We start from the raw sequence: 23,321 nt of genomic DNA, 5'->3' as shown, positions 1-23,321 counted from the left end.
CCTGGTGCCTGGATCCCAGGCAGTGAAGCCCGGCTACTCTAAACTTCCCGTGTGCTCTTCTCCTGTGCCTGAGAGTCACACACAGGACAGAATCAGACACGGGCCAGATTATCCTCAGACTGTCCTAGTGCCAGGATCCCAGGCAGTGAAGCCCGGCTACTCTAAGCTTCCCGTGTGCTCTTCACCTGTGCCTGAGAGTCACACACAGGACAGAATCAGACACAGGCCAGATTATCCTCTGACTGTCCTGGTGCCAGGATCCCAGGCAGTGAAGCCCGGCTACTCTAAGATGCCCGTGTGCTCTTCTCCTGTGTCTGAGAGTCACACACAGGACAGAATCAGACACAGGCCAGATTATCCTCAGACTGTCCTGGTGCCAGGATCCCAGGCAGTGAAGCCCGGCTACTATAGGTTGCTGCCCGTGTGCTCTTCTCCTGTGTCTGAGAGTCAGACACAGGCCAGATTACCGTCAGACTGTCCTGGTGCCAGGATCCCAGGCAGTGAAGCCCTGCTACTCTAAACTGCCCGTGTGCTCTTCTCCTGTGTCTGAGAGTCACACACAGGACAGAATCAGACACGGGCCAGATTACCGTCAGACTGTCCTAGTGCCAGGATCCCAGGCAGTGAAGCCCGGCTACTCTAAAATGCCCGTGTGCTCTTCACCTGTGTCTGAGTCACACACAGGACAGAATCAGACACAGGCCAGATTATCCTCAGACTGTCCTAGTGCCAGGATCCCAGGCCCTGAAGCCCGGCTACTCTAAAATGCCCGTGTGCTCTTCTCCTGTGCCCGAGAGTCACACACAGGACAGAATCAGACACAGGCCAGATTATCCTCAGACTGTCCTAGTGCCAGGATCCCAGGCCCTGAAGCCCGGCTACTCTAAGGTGCCCGTGTGCTCTTCTCCTGTGTCTGAGAGTCACACACAGGACAGAATCAGACACGGGTCAGATTATCCTCAGACTGTCCATGGTGCCAGGATCCCAGGCAGTGAATCAACCCTCTGCTCTTCCCCTGTGTCTAACTCTGGCAGCAACTCTGAGATGGGCAGAGGCCAGAGGGGCAGCTTCAGCACTGACAGCAGGCTCCCAGGGAAGACTTGTGCATACCCTGAGGCCTACAAGGGCCAGAGCATCAGGCCCTCTAGCTGTGATCTGTCCATGTGCTCACAACTTCTGCCTTACTGAGCCTGGCTGTTCAGACTGAATCTGCATAGAAAGGATAGATGTGAGAACTCCATGCGAGGACTGGCTGCTTTATACCTCTCACAAGGACTCCAAGACTGCCATAGCTGTTTTAAAGTCTTTTCCAGTTGAAGTTAGTGCACACAAATACTCACTTATAGGGCCTAATGCAATTATATAGAAAAAAACTGGCTTGTTCTTGTGATTAAGTGGAGCCGAAGAAGAGTTCCTGATGGGTGCAGATGAAGTCCCACACGGGAAGGAAGATTGCAAACGGGTGTCGATGCAGGAATTCCACCAACAAGCCTTGGCAAAGGCAAACTCGCAGTTAGTGGAAAAGAGGTGCTGCCGGGGACCAGGAAGGCCCAGAAGGACTCAACCCAGGAGGGGGAGTCACAGGGGACCCTCAGCGTCGCAGAGAGTCCACAGGAGCAGAGGCAGCACCCACAGGAGTCCCACAGGACGGGGACACAGGAGTTGCAGAAGAAGCCAAGGAGATGCAAACAAGCCTTGGCACCTGCAAGAGACATGGTGCACGGGGGTAGTGTCCTGCGTGGGAAGGCAAAGGCTTACCTCCACCAAAGTTGGACAGCTGGCAGAGAGGACCAAGAGGACTACTCCGGACCACCACCCGTGATGCAGGATCCACGCAGCTCAAGATGAGAGGAGATCCACGCAGCCGGTCGTTACTCGCTGAAGGTGCCTGCGGTTGCAGTGGAGTGACCCCTTCACTCCAAGGGAGATTCCTTCTTCTTATTGTGCAGGTTGAAGAATTGCAGTCTTCCGAGGATGCACAAAATGTTGCAAAGTTGGCAGGAGCCCTGGAAACAATATTGCTGAAGAGTCCTTTCTTCTGCTTGTCAGGTCCTGGAGGTTCCAGTCACAGTTCCGGAGGCCAGAAGTTGAAGCAGAGGTTGCAGAGGAGTACTGCTGGAATCTTGCAAGCCGTATCTGAGGACCCCCCAAGAGAGAGACCCTAAATAGCCCTGAATGGGGGATTGGTCACCTAACCAGGTAAGCACCAATCAGGAGGGGGCTCTGACATCACATGCCTGGCCAGGCCACTCAGAGGCTCCCAGAGTTCACTGTCAGCCTTAGAAACAAGATGGCAGAACCCAGGGACCCTCTGGAGGAACTGTGGGCACCACCCCTGGGGTGGTGATGGACAGGGGAGTGGTCACTGCCCTTTCCATTGTCCAGTTTCACACCAGAGCAGGGAATGGGGGTCCCTGAAACGGTGTGGACTGGTTTATGCACGGAGGGCACCAAATGTGCACTTCGAAGCAAACCAGTGGCTTGGGAAGGCTGACCGTCCCAAGCCAGTCACATCTATTTCCAAAGGGAGAGGGTGTTACCTTCCTGTCCCAAAGGAAATCCTTTGTTCTGCCTTCCTGGGCTTGATCAGATCAAGCAGCAGGAGGACAGAAACCTGTCTGAGGGGTGGCAGCAGCTGGGTTGTCCAGAAAACCCTGTAAGACTGGTGGGAGCAATGCTAGGGGTCCTCTAAGGAGCCTCCAGAGTGCATGGAATCATACTTCCAATACTTGTAACAGTATTGGGATATGATTCCGACATGTTTGATACCAAACATGCCCAGGTTCGGAGTTACCATTATGTAGCTGGACATAGGTAGTGACCTATGTTCAGTACACGCATAAAATGGCATCCCCACACTCACAAAGTCCAGGGAAATGGAGCTGGAGTTTGTGAGGGCACCTCTGCTAGTGCTGGGGTGCCCTCACACACAGGTACCTGCACCCTGCCTTCTGGGCTGAGAGGGCCTACCACAGGGGTGAGTTATAGTGACCTGGTGTAGTGATCTGTAGTGAAAACGGGTGCATGCAATCGTTTAACGCAGGCTGCATTGACAGGCCTGCAGGACCCTTTGCCTGGGCTCCCTATGGGTGGCAGAATAACTGCTGCTGCCCATAGGCATCCCCTGGAACCCCAATGCCCTGGGTACCTAGGTACCATATACTAGGGAGTTACATGGAGGGACCAGTATGCCAATTGTGGGATGAAAATGGTACAATTTAGAGGAGAGAGCAAAACTGCTGGGGTCCTGGTTAGCAGGAACCCAGTAGACACAGTCAAACATACTGACAACAGGCAGAAAATGGAGTTAACCATGCGAAGAAAGAGGGTGCTTTCCTACAGTCCATCATTGTTCCAACGTTTCACCATGGCTGCCATGTTTATAACCTACGTGCTGGCCTTCCTGGAATTGTAAAACAGGGATATGCTATAGTGAACAGCAGTCCATAATGATTGCCTGATTTAGAGGAAGGGACCGTGCAGGATGCAGCATACTGTACGTGAAACGACCAGCAGGTACGTGGCCGGTTAGCACTGCCTGGGGAGCACTAGATTCCACTTCAGAAAATGTCTAATAAAAGGGGGAGAAGCAAAGAAATGAAAAGGAAACTAAAAAGGAGAACAATGACAAGCAATTGCAATGCAATGGGTCTTGCGTTTGCTCGAGTTAGAGCTATTAACGTTGTAAATTCCTAGTTGGACATTTGCCACATAAATTGAAAATGAACAGTTGATATATTCGAGCCAATTCAAAGTGCCATGGCAGTCCTGAGCGCGAAGAAGAGACACCAAAAGTTAGCTCGCAGTCAAACATATTGGCACTCATGCAATTATCTATGTAACAGGGGCAGTGTGCAAGGCAGTAACAAAACTGCCCCAAGGAGGGAGAAACGTAAAGCATTTATCAATGATAAAGGATTTTTGAAAGGCAAGTCCAGGAACAAGTGAAAGTGGTGGGCGTGGCTAAAAGCCACCAATACTTACAATAGGTCAAAGCGCTCGACCTTAAAAAAGGACTGGTCAACCAGCCCTGGAACGCACACAATTTCAGGTGGATGTGCACATATAGCCAGAAAAAGCTGCAATTCCCAAGGCAAGAAGGGCAATGGCGGGATTGCACTGAACTATAATCCCACGCAGCATGTTGTCAAAGATAGAAGCAGAGTGTAAATAACACTCAGAAAGACCAATGGTGGAACAGACCCAACCCAATGGCCCTCTGTATGGAAAAATATTACACACACACCATCACCAAAGTACTTCTCTATAAAGATAATCTGTGAGATTTCATGTAACAAAATACCTGACCGCAGGCTTTAACACAGTACAAAAACAATCCACCCTTAAAGGCCTTTTGGCTTTAACATGTGTTACACAGTAAATCAATCAAGCCTTCTGCCTTTGTTGTAACTTTTGATAATAAACAGATTAGACATAGGACATCTGAAATGCCTTGTTTCCAGTGAATCAGTCAAGGCCACAGCTGTTATCACTGGATTGTCAGCAAAACCAACTCAGGCTACGGTATTGAGTTTCAGCCTTTCCCACAGGCACCCATCTGGCATAAACTTTCAAAACTACAGTTGTCGAAGCAAAACACTTCCTCTCCTGGGAGGGTCTCACAAGGCTTCTCACAATGCAAATCTTCTCTACCCGTGGCTTGTCATAAGGAGTAAGAACGTTAAAACCCATACCGACTATGGTGATCTGTGAGATTCCATGTAACATAATGCTTATCAGTAGGTTTCAATACAGTGTAATAACAATCCACTCTTGAATGCCTACTGACATACATATGCTTTCCGCAATCCATATGTGAGACGTATCTCCATATGTGAGATGTATCTCCATATGTGAGACATATCGTAACTTTTCATAACAATCAATCAAGCCTACAACCCTTATCAATGAATTGTCGCCATAACCAACCGATTTTCGGACACGTTTTCCCACAAGGCAACCATCAGGTATACTGTAATAAAATATGTACCTAATTACAGTTGTCAAAATAATGTAAAATCCCTCCTGATTGGGGTGGATCACGAACACCACAACCCTTGCATTCTACAGTAGACTATAAGAGTCTATGTCACAAAATCGCATTCTGCAGGCTTTCATACAGAGCAGTAACAGTAATAAATATGTCAGGCCTACTGCCTTTAATATAACAATTCACAATAAACAAATTAGGCCTATGGCCATGATCACTTGGCTAGCCACCATTAACAACTCAGTCCTGCTGTACTGAGTAAAGGTTTTGCCACAAGCCAAAAAGTGCAATGCAGGCACGCTTTTTGTGGAAGCACACCAATTTAGCCCACTCAAATGCTGTAATCAGTGCATAGGTGGAGCGTAAGCCTCTCTCTCAATTGTACTCTAAAAGCTCTTTGTTGGTAGTCACATAAGATGTGTTTAGCCAGACCTACAAAGCAGAGATACTTCCTCGATGTGGTGAACAAACAGACCAACCACCGCTAAAAAAAAAAAAAAAAGTGCTTTTTTTTTGCCTTTTTGTCTCTCAATGTAACGAGTTTGCACGCAGCGCCACCCAGTGGCAGCTTCTGAATATCCTTTGCCGGTCTGAGAGCAGAAGACACATATCTTTGATTGAAGTTTGTATTGCTTTTAGCTGTAAGGCAATGTTTCCCAGGAGCCACAGCAAAGGCCAGGCACATGATTTCATGTTGTGGCCGTCTCATTTAAGGACGGTAACCATCTGTCTGCTGACTCCTGGCCCCTCTGTTGGTGCACCCACCTTCAGACCAGGCCTCCACTTACGACACGTCTGCATAGATGGCGCTCGTGCACCTCAGAGGACCATTAAAGGGCAACAAGAACAGAAGGGAGACGAGCGACTCTGTGGAGCGTCGCACAAGTCACTTAAAATGGAGGTAAAGATGCAGTGTCATTTTCTTGTTTCCTGCATGAAAGGTTCACCAGCACTCACTTAAGATATATAGTTGATGTGAGCATTTTCACTTCACAATAATCTTATTGTTTCCTTTATTCGGCCAGATGCAGTGCACATTTATTCTCAAAAGTAGTCGCAAACTGCAGGCTGTCTCTTTGCAAGCGGACTTATGTACCAATAGGCAGCATCACAAATTCACCATTCACTAAGGTTTACAATGGGGGGCTTCGCAGAACAAACAGCCTACTGAATATTAATTAGGCATATCACCATTTGCAGGCCCTTGAGACTGGATACAAACACTAGGATGAGGGCCTCCAAGGAACAGCAGAATAACATTCCTAAATTTAGATGTCCAGTGGAAAACTGAAAACAAACATTTTGCGTTTGGAAAAACCTACTCCTCCCCGAGCCTGCCAGGACGATTCTCATAGGGGGAGGGGGTGCTGGACTAATCTTAGGCCTCAACAGAGAGGGTCTGTTAGGGATTCATCTTCTTCTTGGCTTCATTGGCGTCCAATCCAGAAACATTCTAGATCCAAAAGCCTCCTCATGGCTGATCCTGCATTTTACTGATCAGGGCCGGTCTTGTTGCAAAACAAATTTAGAAGCCCTGTGCCCTCCCGTATTTTGAGATTCACAACATCCCTCCTGTTCAATAAACCCAAACCCTGGGAAGTCAGGCCGGTGCCGAGGCCCTGTCTGTCTGCACGAGAGACCTCTGGGGTGGTTCCTCTGGAGACTGAGGAAATGCTTCAATCCAAATTACAGAATCGACTTTCTTGACCCTTTGAACTGTTTTCCAGAGTCACCTTCTGTGGCCCATCTCTGACTTTTCCGTCATTTTATTTCTGCGAGCGACAAGACGCCCCTCGGCCATGCGTTTAATAAATTATTTTCATATGAAGTGACTGGCGATGGGGCACAGGCCTTCTTACTGTGTACTGCTGTGGGGAAAATGTATACTGGCTCTCCCTGCAAAAAAAGATAGATGGATAGATGGATAGATGGATAGATGGATAGATGGATAGACCTAGAGAGAGTGAGAGATGGAGTGAGAGAGAGAAAGATATCGAGAGCGATATATAGAGAGAGATCGATAGATAGAGAATGTCTAGTGAGCCCTGTGTGTGCACGAGGGTGGTTTCCATTGGGAAACCAGGCTACATCCATCTTGGACATTCCAGCCTGTACATACCTGTTTCCAGGTCCTCCTCGACCCTTAAAGGCCTACCGGCTTCAACATGAGTTACACAGTACATACATCAGGCCTACTGGCTTTCACGTGAGTTACACAGTAAATACATCAGGCCTACTGGCTTCAACATGAGTTACACAGTAAATAATTCAGGCCTACTGGTTTAACGAGAGTTACATAGTAAATAAATCAGGCCTACTGGCTTTAACTTGAGTTACACAGTAAATAAATCACACCTACTGGCTTTAACATGAGTTACATAGTAAATAAATCAGGCCCACTGGCTTTAACATGAGTTGCATAGTAAATAAATCGGGCCTACTGGCTTCAACATGAGTTACACAGTAAATAATTCAGGCCTACTGGTTTAACGAGAGTTACATAGTAAATAAATCAGGCCTACTGGCTTTAACTTGAGTTACACAGTAAATAAATCACACCTACTGGCTTTAACATAAGTTACATAGTAAATAAATCAGGCCCACTGGCTTTAACATGAGTTGCATAGTAAATAAATTGGGCCTACTGGCTTTAACATGAGTTACACAGTAAGTAACTGAGTCCCACAATGCTAAAGAGGGAGTCAGCATCCACACCTCCATTGTGGTGGAGGGACTGAATCCTAGACGCTATCCTGATTCCAGAACCCTTTAAACAATTTTCTATTCTGTAAAGTTCCAAAGATGATGGACATTTGATTTCTTCAGAACTTTAATTAATCATATAAGATCCTCAGGTAGCTGTGCTGGTAAACTCTTTTAAGCAGGCTGTACTCTAAAAGGTGCAGACTAGAAACTCCTCACATCAGATAGGGTGATTCTACCTACAAGGCAGTTTAGTTGCACTGTCAGCAGGATTCTTGTCCAGACTTGGTGCTAGGCTCGCAGGGGGAAAGCTGATCTCTGCCCTGGAACCTAGTCATCTTCAGAATTACTGGTGTACAGCTCCTCTATTGGTCATGAGGGACCATAGAACACAGTACTGGTCAGGCTGGCAGGTGCTTGTACTCAGAGCTGCCCAATCAGCTCTTCTGCATAGTGCAAAATTTGGAGGGTTCCTCCAGTCAGATCCTGTAAGGCCACAGCATTATCAGCTCATGCCAAGGGCAACAGGAACAGAGTCAGATTCCGCCCCAACCAGAAGACAAATAAGCATTGGCAAAACAAACAAATTTTACCACCCATGCCAGATCGATTAGCTTTGTCAATGTTTTTTGGACATGCTGCACAGTGGCTCGGGCTGCTGACATGGCTTAAACTAAAGGGGGTGGGAAGGAGATCACTGTGATGAAGCATGCGGTGACCGCGTCATAACAGTTTTTTCCTTTAACCCATATTGCACAGCCACATGAGGGAGGTGCAGGGGAGGAGGGAGGGAGCAGCAACCCAATGGAGGAGGGGTCAAGGGAGGGAGGTTGGAGCTAGAGTCCGGACGGTGGGAGAAGGAAGGGACTGAAGACACATGCACTCTTGTAGAGTGCATGGAAAAAGTTTAAAAAAAAAAAAAAAAAGAACCTGCAAGAGCACACGGCTAGTGGAAGGGCACTGGCCACAGACAAGAAGCTGTACTTGGTCCATGCTCCATGGCACAAGCACTGGAAGAGCCTGGAGGAAGCAGGAAGCATTGACCAATGAGAAGCAAGGAAACTAGAGCAACACTTTAGTCAACTAATGGTAAGTAATGGTAAGTGAGCGGGCTCTAAACCCATTTAAGCTTTTTTGAGGTCAAGTGTGCAAGAGTTCTGACGTGTTGTAATCTGTCTGGTTTTTTTACCACACCCACCACATGCCCATCACTATCACTCATTCACAGGCTTGCCTTTCAAAAATCCTTTGTTATCATTGGTAAATGCTTTACGTTTGTACCACATTGCGGCAGTTTTGTTACCACCTTGGCCATCAACCCAGTTACATGGATAATTGCACTTTTGCCAATACGTTTGACTGCAAGCGAACTTCTTTTTCCTTTTGTGTCTCTCCTTCGCGCTCATGGAGGCTGTGGTGCTTTGAATCGGCTCACTTATGTCAACTTTTTTACTTTTCATTTTCAATTTATGTGGCAAGAAAAGCCCAGTTAGAAATTTACAACACTAATAGCTCTAACTCGAGCAAAGGCGAGACCCATTGCATTGCAAATGCTTGTTTTTATTTACAAAAGATTTCACCAACAGTACTTGCACCGTCTCATGCAAAATTTAACAAGCATTTGCAATGCAACGGGTCTCGCATTTGCTCATGTTAGAGGTGATCGCGTTGTAAACTCCTAACCCGACTTTTCACCTATCGGCAAAAGTGCATTTATGTAGGTAACCCGAAAAAGTGCAATTGACTGTGTAAAGCGCTCAACTTCTGCCAAGCGAAATGGCGCTAGGAAAATAGAGAAAAAAAGTAGTCCACGAGCCGGACAGAAAACAGCGAGCCTCGCATATTTTCTGTACTTGGTCGATGCGCTCGAGGAGGGCTAGCCACCGGAAAAGGCATGACGTATGCATGCCTTCGACTAATGAAAGCAAGCAGATTAATAGGCAAGCACACGAACCAATGAAAAACACCGACGTGACGTCGACAGGGCTCCAAGCCCTTTTCTAATACCTAAAGCGTCTCTCTGCGATACGCATGCGCGTGCAACGCAGGCTCGACCCTAAAAAGGCCTGTTCCCTCACTACTGATCACACAACCACCACTGCCAATACCACAAAGACTAGCTAGAGAGGGCAGTAGCCGTCTTGTGAAAAGGGATGCACTTTGGGTGACCTCTCGGCTGCATAGCACAGCTCTGGTTTCTCAGCTCATCTGAACAAGGAGGACCTCAGTAAGCTTGTACGATTATTAGGATCACTGGGTTACAAATCAAAACATCACAGAGTGCACATGGAAAGTGAAATAGGGAAGAGCCCTGAAGAGGCTTTTCAGCCCCAACAAGTGTCAACGCCTGGAAAGGGCTCGCATAGGCATCAGGAGAGCTCAGGAGCAGAATCAGTGTCACCAATATTAGACACATGGCAGTTCATACAATAATGCCGTCTGTGTTCACGTTCATTATCGAAAGAGTAATAAGCCTTTTGCAAACTTACCTCTTGTTATTAGCTGCTTCTCAAGAAGCCCCATGCAACTGGCTGCTTTCACCAAAGGATATGAACTGGTTCCCATCAACCCCTCTTGCGACTGTCTGCTCTTACCCAAGTACATGACATCCTTACTGCTGACCCCTTTTGCAGTTTCATGTCTGCTTTACACTTTATACTAAGCCTGGTGCTAACTTCATCCAGACAGGATGGGCTGCTGTCACATGAATGAATACATGAACAAAAATCCTAGTTACCTCTCCGGTTATTGGGTTGGTTCCATATTTTTTGATCCAAGGAACAATGCTCCTGTTGAGAAGAAAAATGTATTTTTGTTATGAAGGCGGAGATCTGATACTGGTAAAACTTAACTTAAGTACATGAAGTACATAAAATATCACATTAGCCAGACGGCAGAGTTGAGAATAAGGGACCACCATTGACCCCTCCCCCTCACCCCCCCCCCTTCAGCCTGTATCAAGTTCATAACTTAGTGTACAATCTACAAAGCCTTCCACACCACCAGCATATCAGGCTGGACTCTTAGACCTTCCCTCCTTTGGTTACAAGTCACAAAACATCTGACTAGTCTTATGTTGACAATTCCTTAACACCTCTAGCATCATCACTTCGGTCTCCTTGGGGCCCCACTTGATGTCCCACTATTAATTCTGCAATCACAAATGTCTTGGAAGGTCACCAAATATGGACTATGATGCAAATTCCTGTTAAATTAATGATTAAAATTAAATATTTAACTGTAAATTGCTCTCAAATGTGCATTGTGATTCAACCCCAAATATCTCTGTACTCCATCTCACCAACTACCTCAGCCAGATTCACGCTCCATGAGTGATATATATATATATATACATATATATACACATATATATATATATATATATATAGTGAATAAAAAAAAGGACAAAAAATACATCCACCACATTTTCCCCAATCAATAGCAATCAAAAAAATGTACTCAAAAGAGCAGATTTGGACTGTCGACTTTCTGCTCTCTGGTTCTGGATATGGTGTCCCCATCAGTTTAGGGGAGATTAGCAGTTAAGTCGGACTCGTAGGGACACCACACTTTGAGAGAAATACAAAAATGTACTGCATAATCATTTTAATTCTTTTAGAGTTTTTTTCATATCTGCAACAAAAACACATGAAAAAGGAAAGTGGCATTTGCTTCTCACAAAATGTCTGTAAAGGCTTTAATTGAGGTCCTGCGGCAGTAAGAGGTTACGGGGCAGTATCCTGTAGAGTGCCATCATTTACAATGGATAACTCTGGGCCCTAATATGGGTTCACTCCAACTGGAGTTAATCCTTTTAGGCACTTAGGACTAGATGTACCAAGCCATTTAGCATCTCTTAACGGACTGAATCGCTATTTCAAGGCATTAGAAATGTCTAACGGGCTTTCCATATACCACACAGTCGATTCCTACTACCGAAGCACTGGATACAGCCATAAATGTTTAATTGCATCACCATCAGTGCTTGAAGCTATCAAAACGTTATAGATCTGCGAAATGTAATTAATTATGTCAGTGAACAGAACAGCTGTCAGATGCTGTTGACTGATATCTTGCTTTGTATGTACTGTGGGTATTTATGGGTATTTATAACACTGATGTTATGTAATGTAATAACCCCTTCTGTGCCGCGGACGTAATGGTTAAGTCCCGCGGCACAGTGCTCCTGTGCCGAGGACGTAACCATTACGTCCTCGGCACGGAGCACGGAGGGAGCGCTAGTGCTCCCTCCGTGGGGTTCCCCCCGACCCCACCAAGGCGGGGATGAAGGGGAAGACCTTCCCCTTCCACCCCCACCCCCGTAATGATGTTATTACCCACTGCCGGACGAACTGGAAGCCATTTGCTTCCAGTGCGGCGAGGAGAGAAACAGGTAAGTTTCTCCTCCGGCGGGTGAGGGGTTTGGGACAAAGAGGCACCAGGGGAAAGGAAAGGGTTTTCCTTTCCCCCGGTGTCTCTTTGAGCATTCCTGCTGCCCGATCGCATTGCGATTGGGCAGCAGGAATGCCCACTAGACACCAGGGATTTTTTTTTTTTTTTTTAATGATGTGAAATGTTTAGGCGTTGGGGAGCGGCCACTTGAGCAAGGGTCGCTCCCATTTGGGGTCATGTTTGAATGGCCATTTCTGCCCCCCTTGGGGCAGATCGGCCTATTATTTTTAGGCCGATCTGCCCCCAAGGGGGGCAGAATCCACTAGACGCCAGGGATTTGTTTGGGAGCGGCCCCTTGGGCAAGGGTCGCTCCCATTTGGGGACATGTTTCTTGTGGCCATTTCTGCCCCCCTTGGGGGCAGATCGGCCTATTGCCACTTAGACACCAGGGATAGTGTGTGTGTGTTAGTGGAGCGGGGGCAACCCCTTGGGCAAGGGTCGCCCCCCTTTGGGGGCACATGTACCAAGGCCATTTCTGCCCCCCTTGGGGACAGATCGGCCTATTATTTTTAGGCTCATCGAAACCACTAGAACGCCAGGGATTTTTTTTTTATAGGTTTATTTATGTGGGGGGGCGTCCCCTTGGGCAAGGGGCACCCCCCCAAGGGGGCATTGAACTGTTGGCCATTTCTGCCCCCCTTGTGGGCAGATGGGTCTATTTTTGTTGGCCCATCTGCCCCCAAGGGAGGCAGAAGCCACGTAGGCACCAGGGATAGTGTGTGTGTGTGGTTTGTTCTTTGTTTGGGGGGGAGCCCTTGGGCAAGGGTCGCTCCCCCTGGGGACACACTACTAAAGGTATTTTCTGCCCTCCTTGGGGCAGATAGGCCTATTTTTTAGTAGGCCTATCTGCCCCTATGGCAGAATCCACTTAGGCACCAATTTCTAAATGCTTGATGGTGGGATGTTTGTCAACTGACGAAGTATTTGCATTTGTGATAATTGTTTTCCTCCTTTTTGTTCTAGTTCAAAGCTTTTGCTTTCTTTGCTGTGGCTCCTTGCGGTTTTGGAGGTGGTTGACCTGCGGTTTGCATAGTTGCATGTTTTAGGTAAGTAAAAACAATTTACTCCAAAGGAGTATTGTTGCCTTGTATGAATGACATGTTTGTAGGTGGTGTACTAAATGCAGGTTTGTGTGAAATTGTCCTTAGATTTGTGCACAATGATATTTGTGTTGTCTTATTTCTAATTTACTTTTCTTTCTTTCTTTTTAGTGGGATATCATTGGTGATTGCTGTGTCTGTGCAGAGTAGCTGCTGGTGATTCAAGCTTTTTCAGGCAAGTGAGCGGTATAGTTTTTGAGTTTATAACTCTTACTAATAAAGCTACACTTGATTACTTATCTTACACAGTGCTCGTTGTTGGTGGTGCATTTGTCCAGTTAATTTTCGTAGGAAAGATCATGGCTAGCCGCAGGATGACCGCTCAGTAGGTGGTTGGTATGCTTTTTGAGTCATTGTCTGATCATGATTATGAGACGGACTCTGCATCTGAGGCAGAGGAGGAAGTGAGGGATTCTGGCAGTGAAGTTTCTGTCGGAGAGGAATCTTCTGGTGAGGAAGCCACACTCAGTGCAGATGAAGGGCCTGTTTCAGAGGAGGACACTGATGTGCCATTAGTGCAGCAACCTGGGGCTGAAAGGTTTCCCGTTAGAAGACCTGAACTCTGGATTGCCCCAAACATGAAGCAGCCAGAGTTGCCTCCCGTTACTGGTCTCCTGGGGTGTAGAGTCAATACTGAGAACTTTTTGCCTGTCAATTTCTTTGAGTTATTTGTGGATGATGTGTTTTTGGAAGAGATTGTTGAGCAGACTAATTTGTATGCAGAGCAGTATTTGAGGGACAACACTACTAGACTTAGGCCGCACTCTAGAGCTGCCCAGTGGATTCCCACAAATTTGGAGGAGATGAAAAGGTTTTTAGGTTTGACTCTTTTGATGGGGTTGATAAGGAAGCCGTCACTGGCTTCTTATTGGTCTACTAGTCCCTTGATGGCAACAGCTATATTTCCTGCAACAATGAGTCGTAATCGGTATTTGCTTCTTCTTAGGATGCTGCATTTTATTGACAATGCATTAGCCTTGCCACGAGATCACCCCGATTCTGACCGTCTTTTTAAGATTAGGCCTGTCCTTGATCATTTTGTAGATCGGTTTTCAGAGGTCTATGTTCCAGGCAAAGAAATAGCTGTGGACGAGTCTTTAGTCCTCTTCAAGGGTCGTTTGGTTTTTAGGCAGTACATGCTGTCTGAAAGTAGTACAGGATATGTGTATAATTTCCATGTCTACACTGGTAGGGATTCCAGTATTGTCCCCCCTGGTTGTCCTCCCAATTTTGGAGTTACTGAGAAAATTGGGTGGGAACTTGGTAGACGACTGTTCAACAAAGGTCACCATTTGTATGTAGATAACGTTTACACTGGAGTGCAGTTGTTCAAGGAATTGTTTAGAGTGGACACTGTTGCTTGTGGCACAATTCGTTGTAACCGGAAAGGCTATCCAAGGGAGCTTGTCTGTAAAAAAAACTTGAGAGGGGACAGTGCAGTGCCTTGCGGAATGATGAGCTGCTAGTTTTGAAGTTTTCAGACAGGAGGGATGTCTACATGCTAAGTACCATCCATGATAAGAGTACTTCCCCTGTGACTGTTTGGGGCCAGGTTGCTGAAGTGCGCAAACCTGTGTGCATTTTAGATTATAATAAGCACATGGGAGGTGTAGATAGAGTTGATCAGAGGTTGGAACCTTATACTGCTATTCGTAAGTCTTACGTTTGGTATAAGAAGTTAGCAATTCACCTCTTCCACTTAGCAACTTTTAATGCTTTTATTGAGTTTATGGATAGGTCTCCAGAGTCAAAGATGACATTTGTGAAATTTCAGGAGTCAGTGATAGAGAGCCTTATTGTGGTGGAACAGGCCAGAGTTGTAGGAAGTTGGCTCTGTATGTGCTATTTCAAAGTAAGGAATAGCATGCACAGAGTCCAAGGGTTCCCCTTAGAGGTAAAATAGTGGTAAAAAGAGATAATACTAATGCTCTATTTTGTGGTAGTGTGGTCGAGCAGTAGGCTTATCCAAGGAGTAGTGTTAAGCATTTGTTGTACATACACATAGACAATAAATGAGGTACACACACTCAGAGACAAATCCAGCCAATAGGTTTTGTATAGAAAAATATCTTTTCTTAGTTTATTTTAAGAACCACAGGTTCAAATTTAACATGTAATATCTTGTTTGAAAGGTATTGCAGGTAAGTACATTAGGAACTTTGAATCATTTCAATTGCATGTATACTTTTCAAGTTATTCACAAATAGCTATTTTAAAAGTGGACACAGTGCAATTTTCACAGTTCCTGGGGGAGGTAAGTTTTTGTTAGTTTTACCAGGTAAGTATGACACTTACAGGGTTCAGTTCTTGGTCCAAGGTAGCCCACCGTTGGGGGTTCAGAGCAACCCCAAAGTTACCACACCAGCAGCTCAGGGCCGGTCAGGTGCAGAGTTCAAAGTGGTGCCCAAAACGCATAGGCTTCAATGGAGAGAAGGGGGTGCCCCGGTTCCAGTCTGCCAGCAGGTAAGTACCCGCGTCTTCGGAGGGCAGACCAGGGGGGTTTTGTAGGGCACTGGGGGGGGGGGGACACCAGCCCACACAGAAATTTCACCCTCAGCGGCGCGGGGGCGGCCGGGTGCAGTGTTAGAACAAGCGTCGGGTTCGCAATGGAAGTCAATGAGAGATCAAGGGATCTCTTCAGCGCTGCAGGCAGGCGAGGGGGGGCTTCCTCGGGGAAACCTCCACTTGGGCAAGGGAGAGGGACTCCTGGGGGTCACTTCTGCAGTGAAAGTCCGGTCCTTCAGGTCCTGGGGGCTGCGGGTGCAGGGTCTTTTCCAGGCGTCGGGACTTAGGTTTCAGAGAGTCGCTGTCAGGGGAAGCCTCGGGATTCCCTCTGCAGGCGGCGCTGTGGGGGCTCAGGGGGGACAGGTTTTGGTACTCACAGTCGTAGAGTAGTCCGGGGGTCCTCCCTGAGGTGTTGGTTCTCCACTAGCCGAGTCGGGGTCGCCGGGTGCAGTGTTGCAAGTCTCACGCTTCTTGCGGGGAGATTGCAGGGTTCTTTAAAGCTGCTCCTTTGGATAAAGTTGCAGTCTTTTTGGAGCAGGTCCGCTGTCCTCAGGAGTTTCTTGTCGTGGTCGAAGCAGGGCAGTTCTCAGAGGATGCAGAGGTCGCTGGTCCCTTTGGAAGGCGTCGCTGGAGCAGAGTTCTTTGGAAGGCAGGAGACAGGCCGGTGAGTTTCTGGAGCCAAGGCAGTTGTTGTCTTCTGGTCTTCCTCTGCAGGGGTTTTCAGCTAGGCAGTCCTTCTTCTTGTTGTTGCAGGAATCTAAATCTTTAGGTTCAGGGAAGCCCTTAAATACTAAATTTAAGGGCGTGTTTAGGTCTGGGGGGTTAGTAGCCAATGGCTACTAGCCCTGAGGGTGGGTACACCCTCTTTGTGCCCCCTCCCAAGGGGAGGGGGTCACATCCCTAATCCTATTGGGGGAATCCTCCATCTGCAAGATGGAGGATTTCTAAAAGTTAGAGTCACCTCAGCTCAGGACACCTTAGGGGCTGTCCTGACTGGCCAGTGACTCCTCCTTGTTATTCTCATTATTTTCTCCGGCCTTGCCGCCAAAAGTGGGGGCCGGGGCCGGAGGGGGCGGGCAACTCCACTAGCTGGAGTGTCCTGCGGTGCTGTGACAAAGGGGTGAGCCTTTGAGGCTCACCGCCAGGTGTTACAGCTCCTGCCTGGGGGAGGTGTTAGCATCTCCACCCAGTGCAGGCTTTGTTACTGGCCTCAGAGTGACAAAGGCACTCTCCCCATGGGGCCAGCAACATGTCTCTAGTGTGGCAGGCTGCTGGAACCAGTCAGCCTACACAGATAGTCGGTTAAGTTTCAGGGGGCACCTCTAAGGTGCCCTCTGTGGTGCATTTTACAATAAAATGTACACTGGCATCAGTGTGCATTTATTGTGCTGAGAAGTTTGATACCAAACTTCCCAGTTTTCAGTGTAGCCATTATGGTGCTGTGGAGTTCGTGTAAAACAGACTCCCAGACCATATACTCTTATGGCTACCCTGCACTTACAATGTCTAAGGTTTTGCTTAGACACTGTAGGGGCACAGTGCTCATGCACTGGTACCCTCACCTATGGTATAGTGCACCCTGCCTTAGGGCTGTAAGGCCTGCTAGAGGGGTGTCTTACCTATACTGCATAGGCAGTGAGAGGCTGGCATGGCACCCTGAGGGGAGTGCCATGTCGACTTACTCATTTTGTTCTCACTAGCACACACAAGCTGGTAAGCAGTGTGTCTGTGCTGGGTGAGGGGTCTCTAGGGTGGCATAATACATGCTGCAGCCCTTAGAGACCTTCCCTGGCATCAGGGCCCTTGGTACCAGAGGTACCAGTTACAAGAGACTTATCTGGGTGCCAGGGTGTGCCAATTGTGGAATCAAAAGTACAGGTTAGGGAAAGAACACTGGTGCTGGGGCCTGGTTAGCAGGTCTCAGCACACTTTCAATTCAAAACATAGCATCAGCAAAGGCAAAAATTCAGGGGGTAACCATGCCAAGGAGGCATTTTCTTACACAACCCCCCCCCCCCCAAACGAAAGAGGATGAGACTAACCTTTCCCAAGAGAGTCTTCATTTTCTAAGTGGAAGAACCTGGAAAGGCCATCTGCATTGGCATGGGCAGTCCCAGGTCTGTGTTCCACTACAAAGTCCATTCCCTGTAGGGAGATGGACCACCTCAACAGTTTTGGATTTTCACCTTTCATTTGCATCAGCCATCTGAGAGGTCTGTGGTCAGTCTGAACTAGGAAGTGAGTCCCAAAGAGGTATGGTCTCAGCTTCTTCAGGGACCAAACCACAGCAAAGGCCTCCCTCTCAATGGCACTCCAACGCTGCTCCCTGGGGAGTAACCTCCTGCTAATGAAAGCAACAGGCTGGTCAAGGCCATCATCATTTGTTTGGGACAAAACTGCCCCTATCCCATGTTCAGAGGCATCTGTTTGCACAATGAACTGCTTGGAGTAATCTGGAGCTTTTAGAACTGGTGCTGTGCACATAGCTTGTTTCAGGGTGTCAAAGGCCTGTTGGCATTCTACAGTCCAGTTTACTTTCTTGGGCATTTTCTTGGAGGTGAGTTCTGTGAGGGCTGTCACAATGGATCCATATCCCTTCACAAACCTCCTGTAGTACCCAGTCAAGCCAAGGAATGCCCTGACTTGAGTCTGGGTTTTTGGAGCTGCCCAGTCCAGAATAGTCTGGATCTTAGGCTGGAGTGGCTGAACTTGGCCTCCACCTACAAGGTGTCCCAAGTAAACCACAGTTCCCTGCCCTATCTGGCATTTGGATGCCTTGATAGAGAGGCCTGCAGATTGCAGAGCCTTCAAAACCTTCTTCAGGTGGATCAGGTGATCCTGCCAGGTGGAGCTGAAGACAGCAATATCATCAAGATAAGCTGCACTAAAGGATTCCAGCCCAGCAAGGACTTGATTCACCAACCTTTGGAAGGTGGCAGGGGCATTCTTTAAACCAAAGGGCATAACAGTGAACTGATAATGCCCATCAGGTGTGGAGAATGCTGTCTTTTCTTTTGCTCCAGGGGCCATTTTGATTTGCCAGTACCCTGCTGTTAAGTCAAAGGTACTTAAGAATTTGGCAGCCCCTAATTTGTCTATTAGCTCATCAGCTCTAGGAATGGGATGGGCATCTGTCTTGGTGACAGAGTTGAGACCTCTGTAGGCCACACAAAACCTCATCTCTCTCTTTCCTTCTTTGGTAAGAGGTTTGGGGACTAAGACCACTGGGCTAGCCCAGGGGCTGTCAGAGTACTCAATTACTCCCAATTCCAGCATCTTGTGGACTTCCACCTTGATGCTTTCCTTAACTTGGTCAGACTGTCTAAATATTTTGTTTTTGACAGGCATGCTGTCTCCTGTGTCCACATCATGGGTACACAGGTGTGTCTGACCAGGGGGTAGGGAAAAGAGTTCAGCAAACTGCTGCAGGACCTCCCTGCAGTCAGACTGCTGTTGGCTAGAGAGGGTGTCTGAGTAGATCACTCCATCTACTGAGCCATCTTTAGGGTCTGATGAGAGGAGATCAGGGAGAGGTTCACTCTCAGCTTCCTGGTCCTCATCTGTTACCATCAACAGATTTACATCAGCCCTGTCATGGAAGAGCTTAAGGCGGTTCACATGGATCACCCTCTTGGGGCTCCTGCTTGTGCCCAGGTCCACCAGGTAGGTGACCTGACTCTTCCACTCTAGTACTGGGTAAGGACCACTCCATTTGTCCTGGAGTGCCCTGGGAGCCACAGGCTCCAGAACCCAGACTTTCTGCCCTGGTTGAAATTCAACCAGTGCAGCCTTTTGGTCATACCACAACTTCTGGAGTTGTTGGCTGGCCTCAAGGTTTTTACTTGCCTTTTCCATGTACTCTGCCATCCTTGAGCGAAGGCCAAGTACATAGTCCACTATGTCTTGTTTAGGCTCATGAAGAGGTCTCTCCCAGCCTTCTTTAACAAGAGCAAGTGGTCCCCTTACAGGGTGGCCAAACAGAAGTTCAAAGGGTGAGAATCCTACTCCCTTCTGAGGCACCTCTCTGTAAGCGAAAAGCAGACATGGCAGGAGGACATCCCATCTCCTTTTGAGTTTTTCTGGGAGCCCCATGATCATGCCCTTTAATGTCTTGTTGAATCTCTCAACAAGGCCATTAGTTTGTGGATGATATGGTGTAGTGAATTTATAAGTCACTCCACACTCATTCCACATGTGTTTTAGGTAAGCTGACATGAAGTTGGTACCTCTGTCAGAAACCACCTCCTTAGGGAAACCCACTCTGGTAAAGATACCAATGAGGGCCTTGGCTACTGCAGGGGCAGTAGTCGACCTAAGGGGAATAGCTTCAGGATACCTAGTAGCATGATCCACTACTACTAGGATGTACATATTTCCTGAGGCTGTGGGAGGTTCTAGTGGACCAACTATGTCCACACCCACTCTTTCAAAGGGGACCCCCCACCACTGGAAGTGGAATGAGGGGGGCCTTTGGATGCCCACCTGTCTTACCACTGGCTTGACAGGTGGGGCAGGAGAGGCAAAACTCCTTAACCTTCTGGGACATATTGGGCCAGTAGAAGTGGTTGACTAACCTCTCCCACGTCTTGGTTTGTCCCAAATGCCCAGCAAGGGGAATATCATGGGCTAAGGTCAGAATAAACTCTCTGAAACCCTGAGGCACTACCACTCTCCTAGTGGCACCAGGTTTGGGATCTCTTGCCTCAGTGTACAGGAGTCCATCTTCCCAATAGACCCTATGTGTTCCATTTTTCTTGCCTTTGGACTCTTCAGCAGCTTGCTGCCTAAGGCCTTCAAGAGAGGGACAGGTTTCTTGTCCCTTACACAACTCTTCCCTTGAGGGTCCCCCTGGGCCCAAGAGCTCAACCTGATAAGGTTCCAGCTCCATAGGCTCAGTTCCCTCAGAGGGCAGAACTTCTTCCTGAGAAGAGAGGTTCTCTTTTTGGTGTTGTGTTGCAGCTGGTTTCCCAACTGACTTTCCTTTCCTTACAAGAGTTCTTAGAGAAGCAGTGGTGGAGGATGTGGCTAGATTGAAAGATCGCCAATGTGCTGAGCACATTCCTCCCACACCCAAAAAAGACTTTCCAGCTAAGAAATGTAGAGTGTGTTTTCGAAGAGGTATCCGGAGGGAGACTCGAATGTACTGCCCAGATTGTCCTTCAAAGCCTGGGCTGTGTGTGGGTGGTTGTTTTAAGAATTACCACACCCAGAAGAATTACTGGGAACAACCAGGAGTGTAAACTCATGTCTGTTTTGTATTTTCATGTGTTCAGTTTCATGGTTAGCATTTCTGTCATGTACTTAGTTAGAGCTTTTGTGTTTGTAGTTTTGTAATTATTTATAATTAGTTAGGGGTTTCTTTGTTTAAAAAAACAAAAACAAAAAAAAAAAAAAGTGATGCCACTGTGTGTGGAGTGGGGCTTGGCTGAGGGTGTACATAGTGTACATATTGACTTGCTGTTGGCTACTGCAACACACTGCCAGCCAAACACCAGTCCACACACTCCCATCAGCTGGTATGATTGTTGTATCAGGCATGTGGGCATATGTAAGTGATGGGCCCTTGAGTGGCGCTGTCTGTCGATGCGAGTGTTGGAATGTGCTGGGCCCGTGGCTGGCGGCGTGAATGGTCTTGTGCGTGTCATGTATGAAAGGTGTGTGAATGGACTGTAAAGCGGTTGGTGCCTTGCCGTGGCTTTACAGCTCACGAGCTGTGAGTCATTGGTTCTGTTTTTTGGCCTTTCAGTTATTAACAGTGAATTTTATTTTTGTGAAATCTCTTGTTAATAAAATTTGATCCACTGAACCATCACTCACCCTCGTGCCAAATCCAACCAGTATGTGTGGTAAAAATGACAAAACCTGCTCCGCTGTAATCAGGCGTCGCAGCACACCTGTGACACGCTAGGTGCCTCGGGTGGAACCCCGATGATGAAGCATGCCACCAACTTGGTTGGTGGGTGAGGGGTCTTTTTCACATAACCTTAGTGCGTTTCTTTTCACAATTTTAGTGTTTGGCACATCACAGACGTATGTGGACACATCAAAATGATATATTACAAAACTACCTGTGTTTGGGGGGGGACGGGGCACCTATGTTTTTGGTCCTGGGTGTGGCCTTCATCTAAGGAAACCTACCAAACCCAGACATTTTTTTAAACTAGACACCCCAAGGAGTCCAGGGAGGTGTGGCTTGCGTGGATCCCCCAACATTTTCTTACCCAGACTCCTCTGCAAACCTCAAAATTTGCTTAAAAAAGCATATTTTCCTGACTTTTGTTTGTACGATCACCGCTCCAGCACAAAATTCCTACTCCCCAGCGTTTCCCTCAGTCTCCCAAGTAAAATGACACCTCACTTATGTGGGTCCCCAAAGCAGAGTCAGCCTAAAGATGTATAAAAGAAGAATATGTCCTTATCAACTCGCTGTGCTATCCCCTCTATCTCTACAAGTTTTTGGCCTTATTCTGTTGCAGGCACCTGGCCCACCCACACAAGTGAGGTATCATTTTTATCGGGAGACTTGGGGGGAACGCTGGGTGGAAGGAAATGTGTGGTTCCTCTCAGATTCCAGAACTTTCTGTCACCGAAATGTGAGGAAAATGTGTTTTTTTAGCCAAATTTTGAGGTTTGCAAAGGATTCTGGGTAACAGAACCTGGTCAGAGCCCCAAAAGTCACCCCATCTTGGATTCCCCTAGGTCTCTAGTTTTCAAAAATGCACAGGTTTGGTAGGTTTCCTTAGGTGCCGGCTGAGCTAGAGGCCAAAATCTACAGGTAGTCACTTTGCTAAAAACAGCTCTGTTTTCGGTCAAAAAATGGGATGTGTCCACGTTGTGTTTTGGGGCATTTCCTGTCACAGGCGCTAGGCCTACCCACACAAGTGAGGTATCATTTTTATCGGGAGACTTAGGGGAACATAGAATAGCAAAACAAGTGTTATTGCCCCTTGTCTTTCTCTATATTTTTTCCTTCCAAATATAAGAGGGTATGTAAAAAAGACGTCTATTTGAGAAATGCCCTGTAATTCACATGCTAGTATGGGCACCCCAGAATTCAGAGATGTGCAAATAACCACTGCTCCTCAACACCTTATCTTGTGCCCATTTTGGAAATACAAAGGTTTTCTTGATAGCTATTTTTTACTCTTTATATTTCAGCAAATGAATTGCTGTATACCCGGTATAGAATGAAAACCCACTGCAGGGTGCAGCTCATTTATTGGCGCTGGGTACCTAGAGTTCTTGATGAACCTACAAGTCCTATATATCCCCGCAACCAGAAGAGTCCAGCAGACGTAACGGTATATTGCTTTAAAAAATCTGACGTTGTAGGAAAAAGTTACAGAGTAAAATGTAGAGAAAAATTGCAGTTTTTTTCACCTCAATATCAATTTTTTTTTTTCAGTTGTTATTTTCTGTAGAAAACCTTTGTAGGATCAACACAAATTACCCCTTGCTGAATTCAGGATTTTGTCTACTTTTCAGAAATGTTTCGGTTTCTGGGATCCATCATTGGTTTCACACCCATTTCTGTCACTGACTGGAAGGAGGCTGAAAGCACAAAAAATCGT

General features: G+C 47.2%; 1 protein-coding gene across 1 annotated transcript in view; it reads right to left on the bottom strand.

The window, feature by feature from the left end:
- Positions 1–23,321, bottom strand: part of PPIL2 (peptidylprolyl isomerase like 2) — a 280,729-nt gene that overhangs the window by 214,558 nt on the left and 42,850 nt on the right. The window contains exon 5 of the mRNA XM_069215327.1: positions 10,431–10,482. Coding sequence (XP_069071428.1) covers positions 10,431–10,482 — 52 coding nt within the window. The remainder of the gene's footprint in view (positions 1–10,430; positions 10,483–23,321) is intronic.

This window comes from Pleurodeles waltl, chromosome 11, assembly GCF_031143425.1.
Source record: "Pleurodeles waltl isolate 20211129_DDA chromosome 11, aPleWal1.hap1.20221129, whole genome shotgun sequence".
NCBI classification, from domain to species: domain Eukaryota; kingdom Metazoa; phylum Chordata; class Amphibia; order Caudata; family Salamandridae; genus Pleurodeles; species Pleurodeles waltl.
Note: the sequence above shows the minus strand (reverse complement) of the source record. Positions and strands in the feature narration are given on the sequence as shown.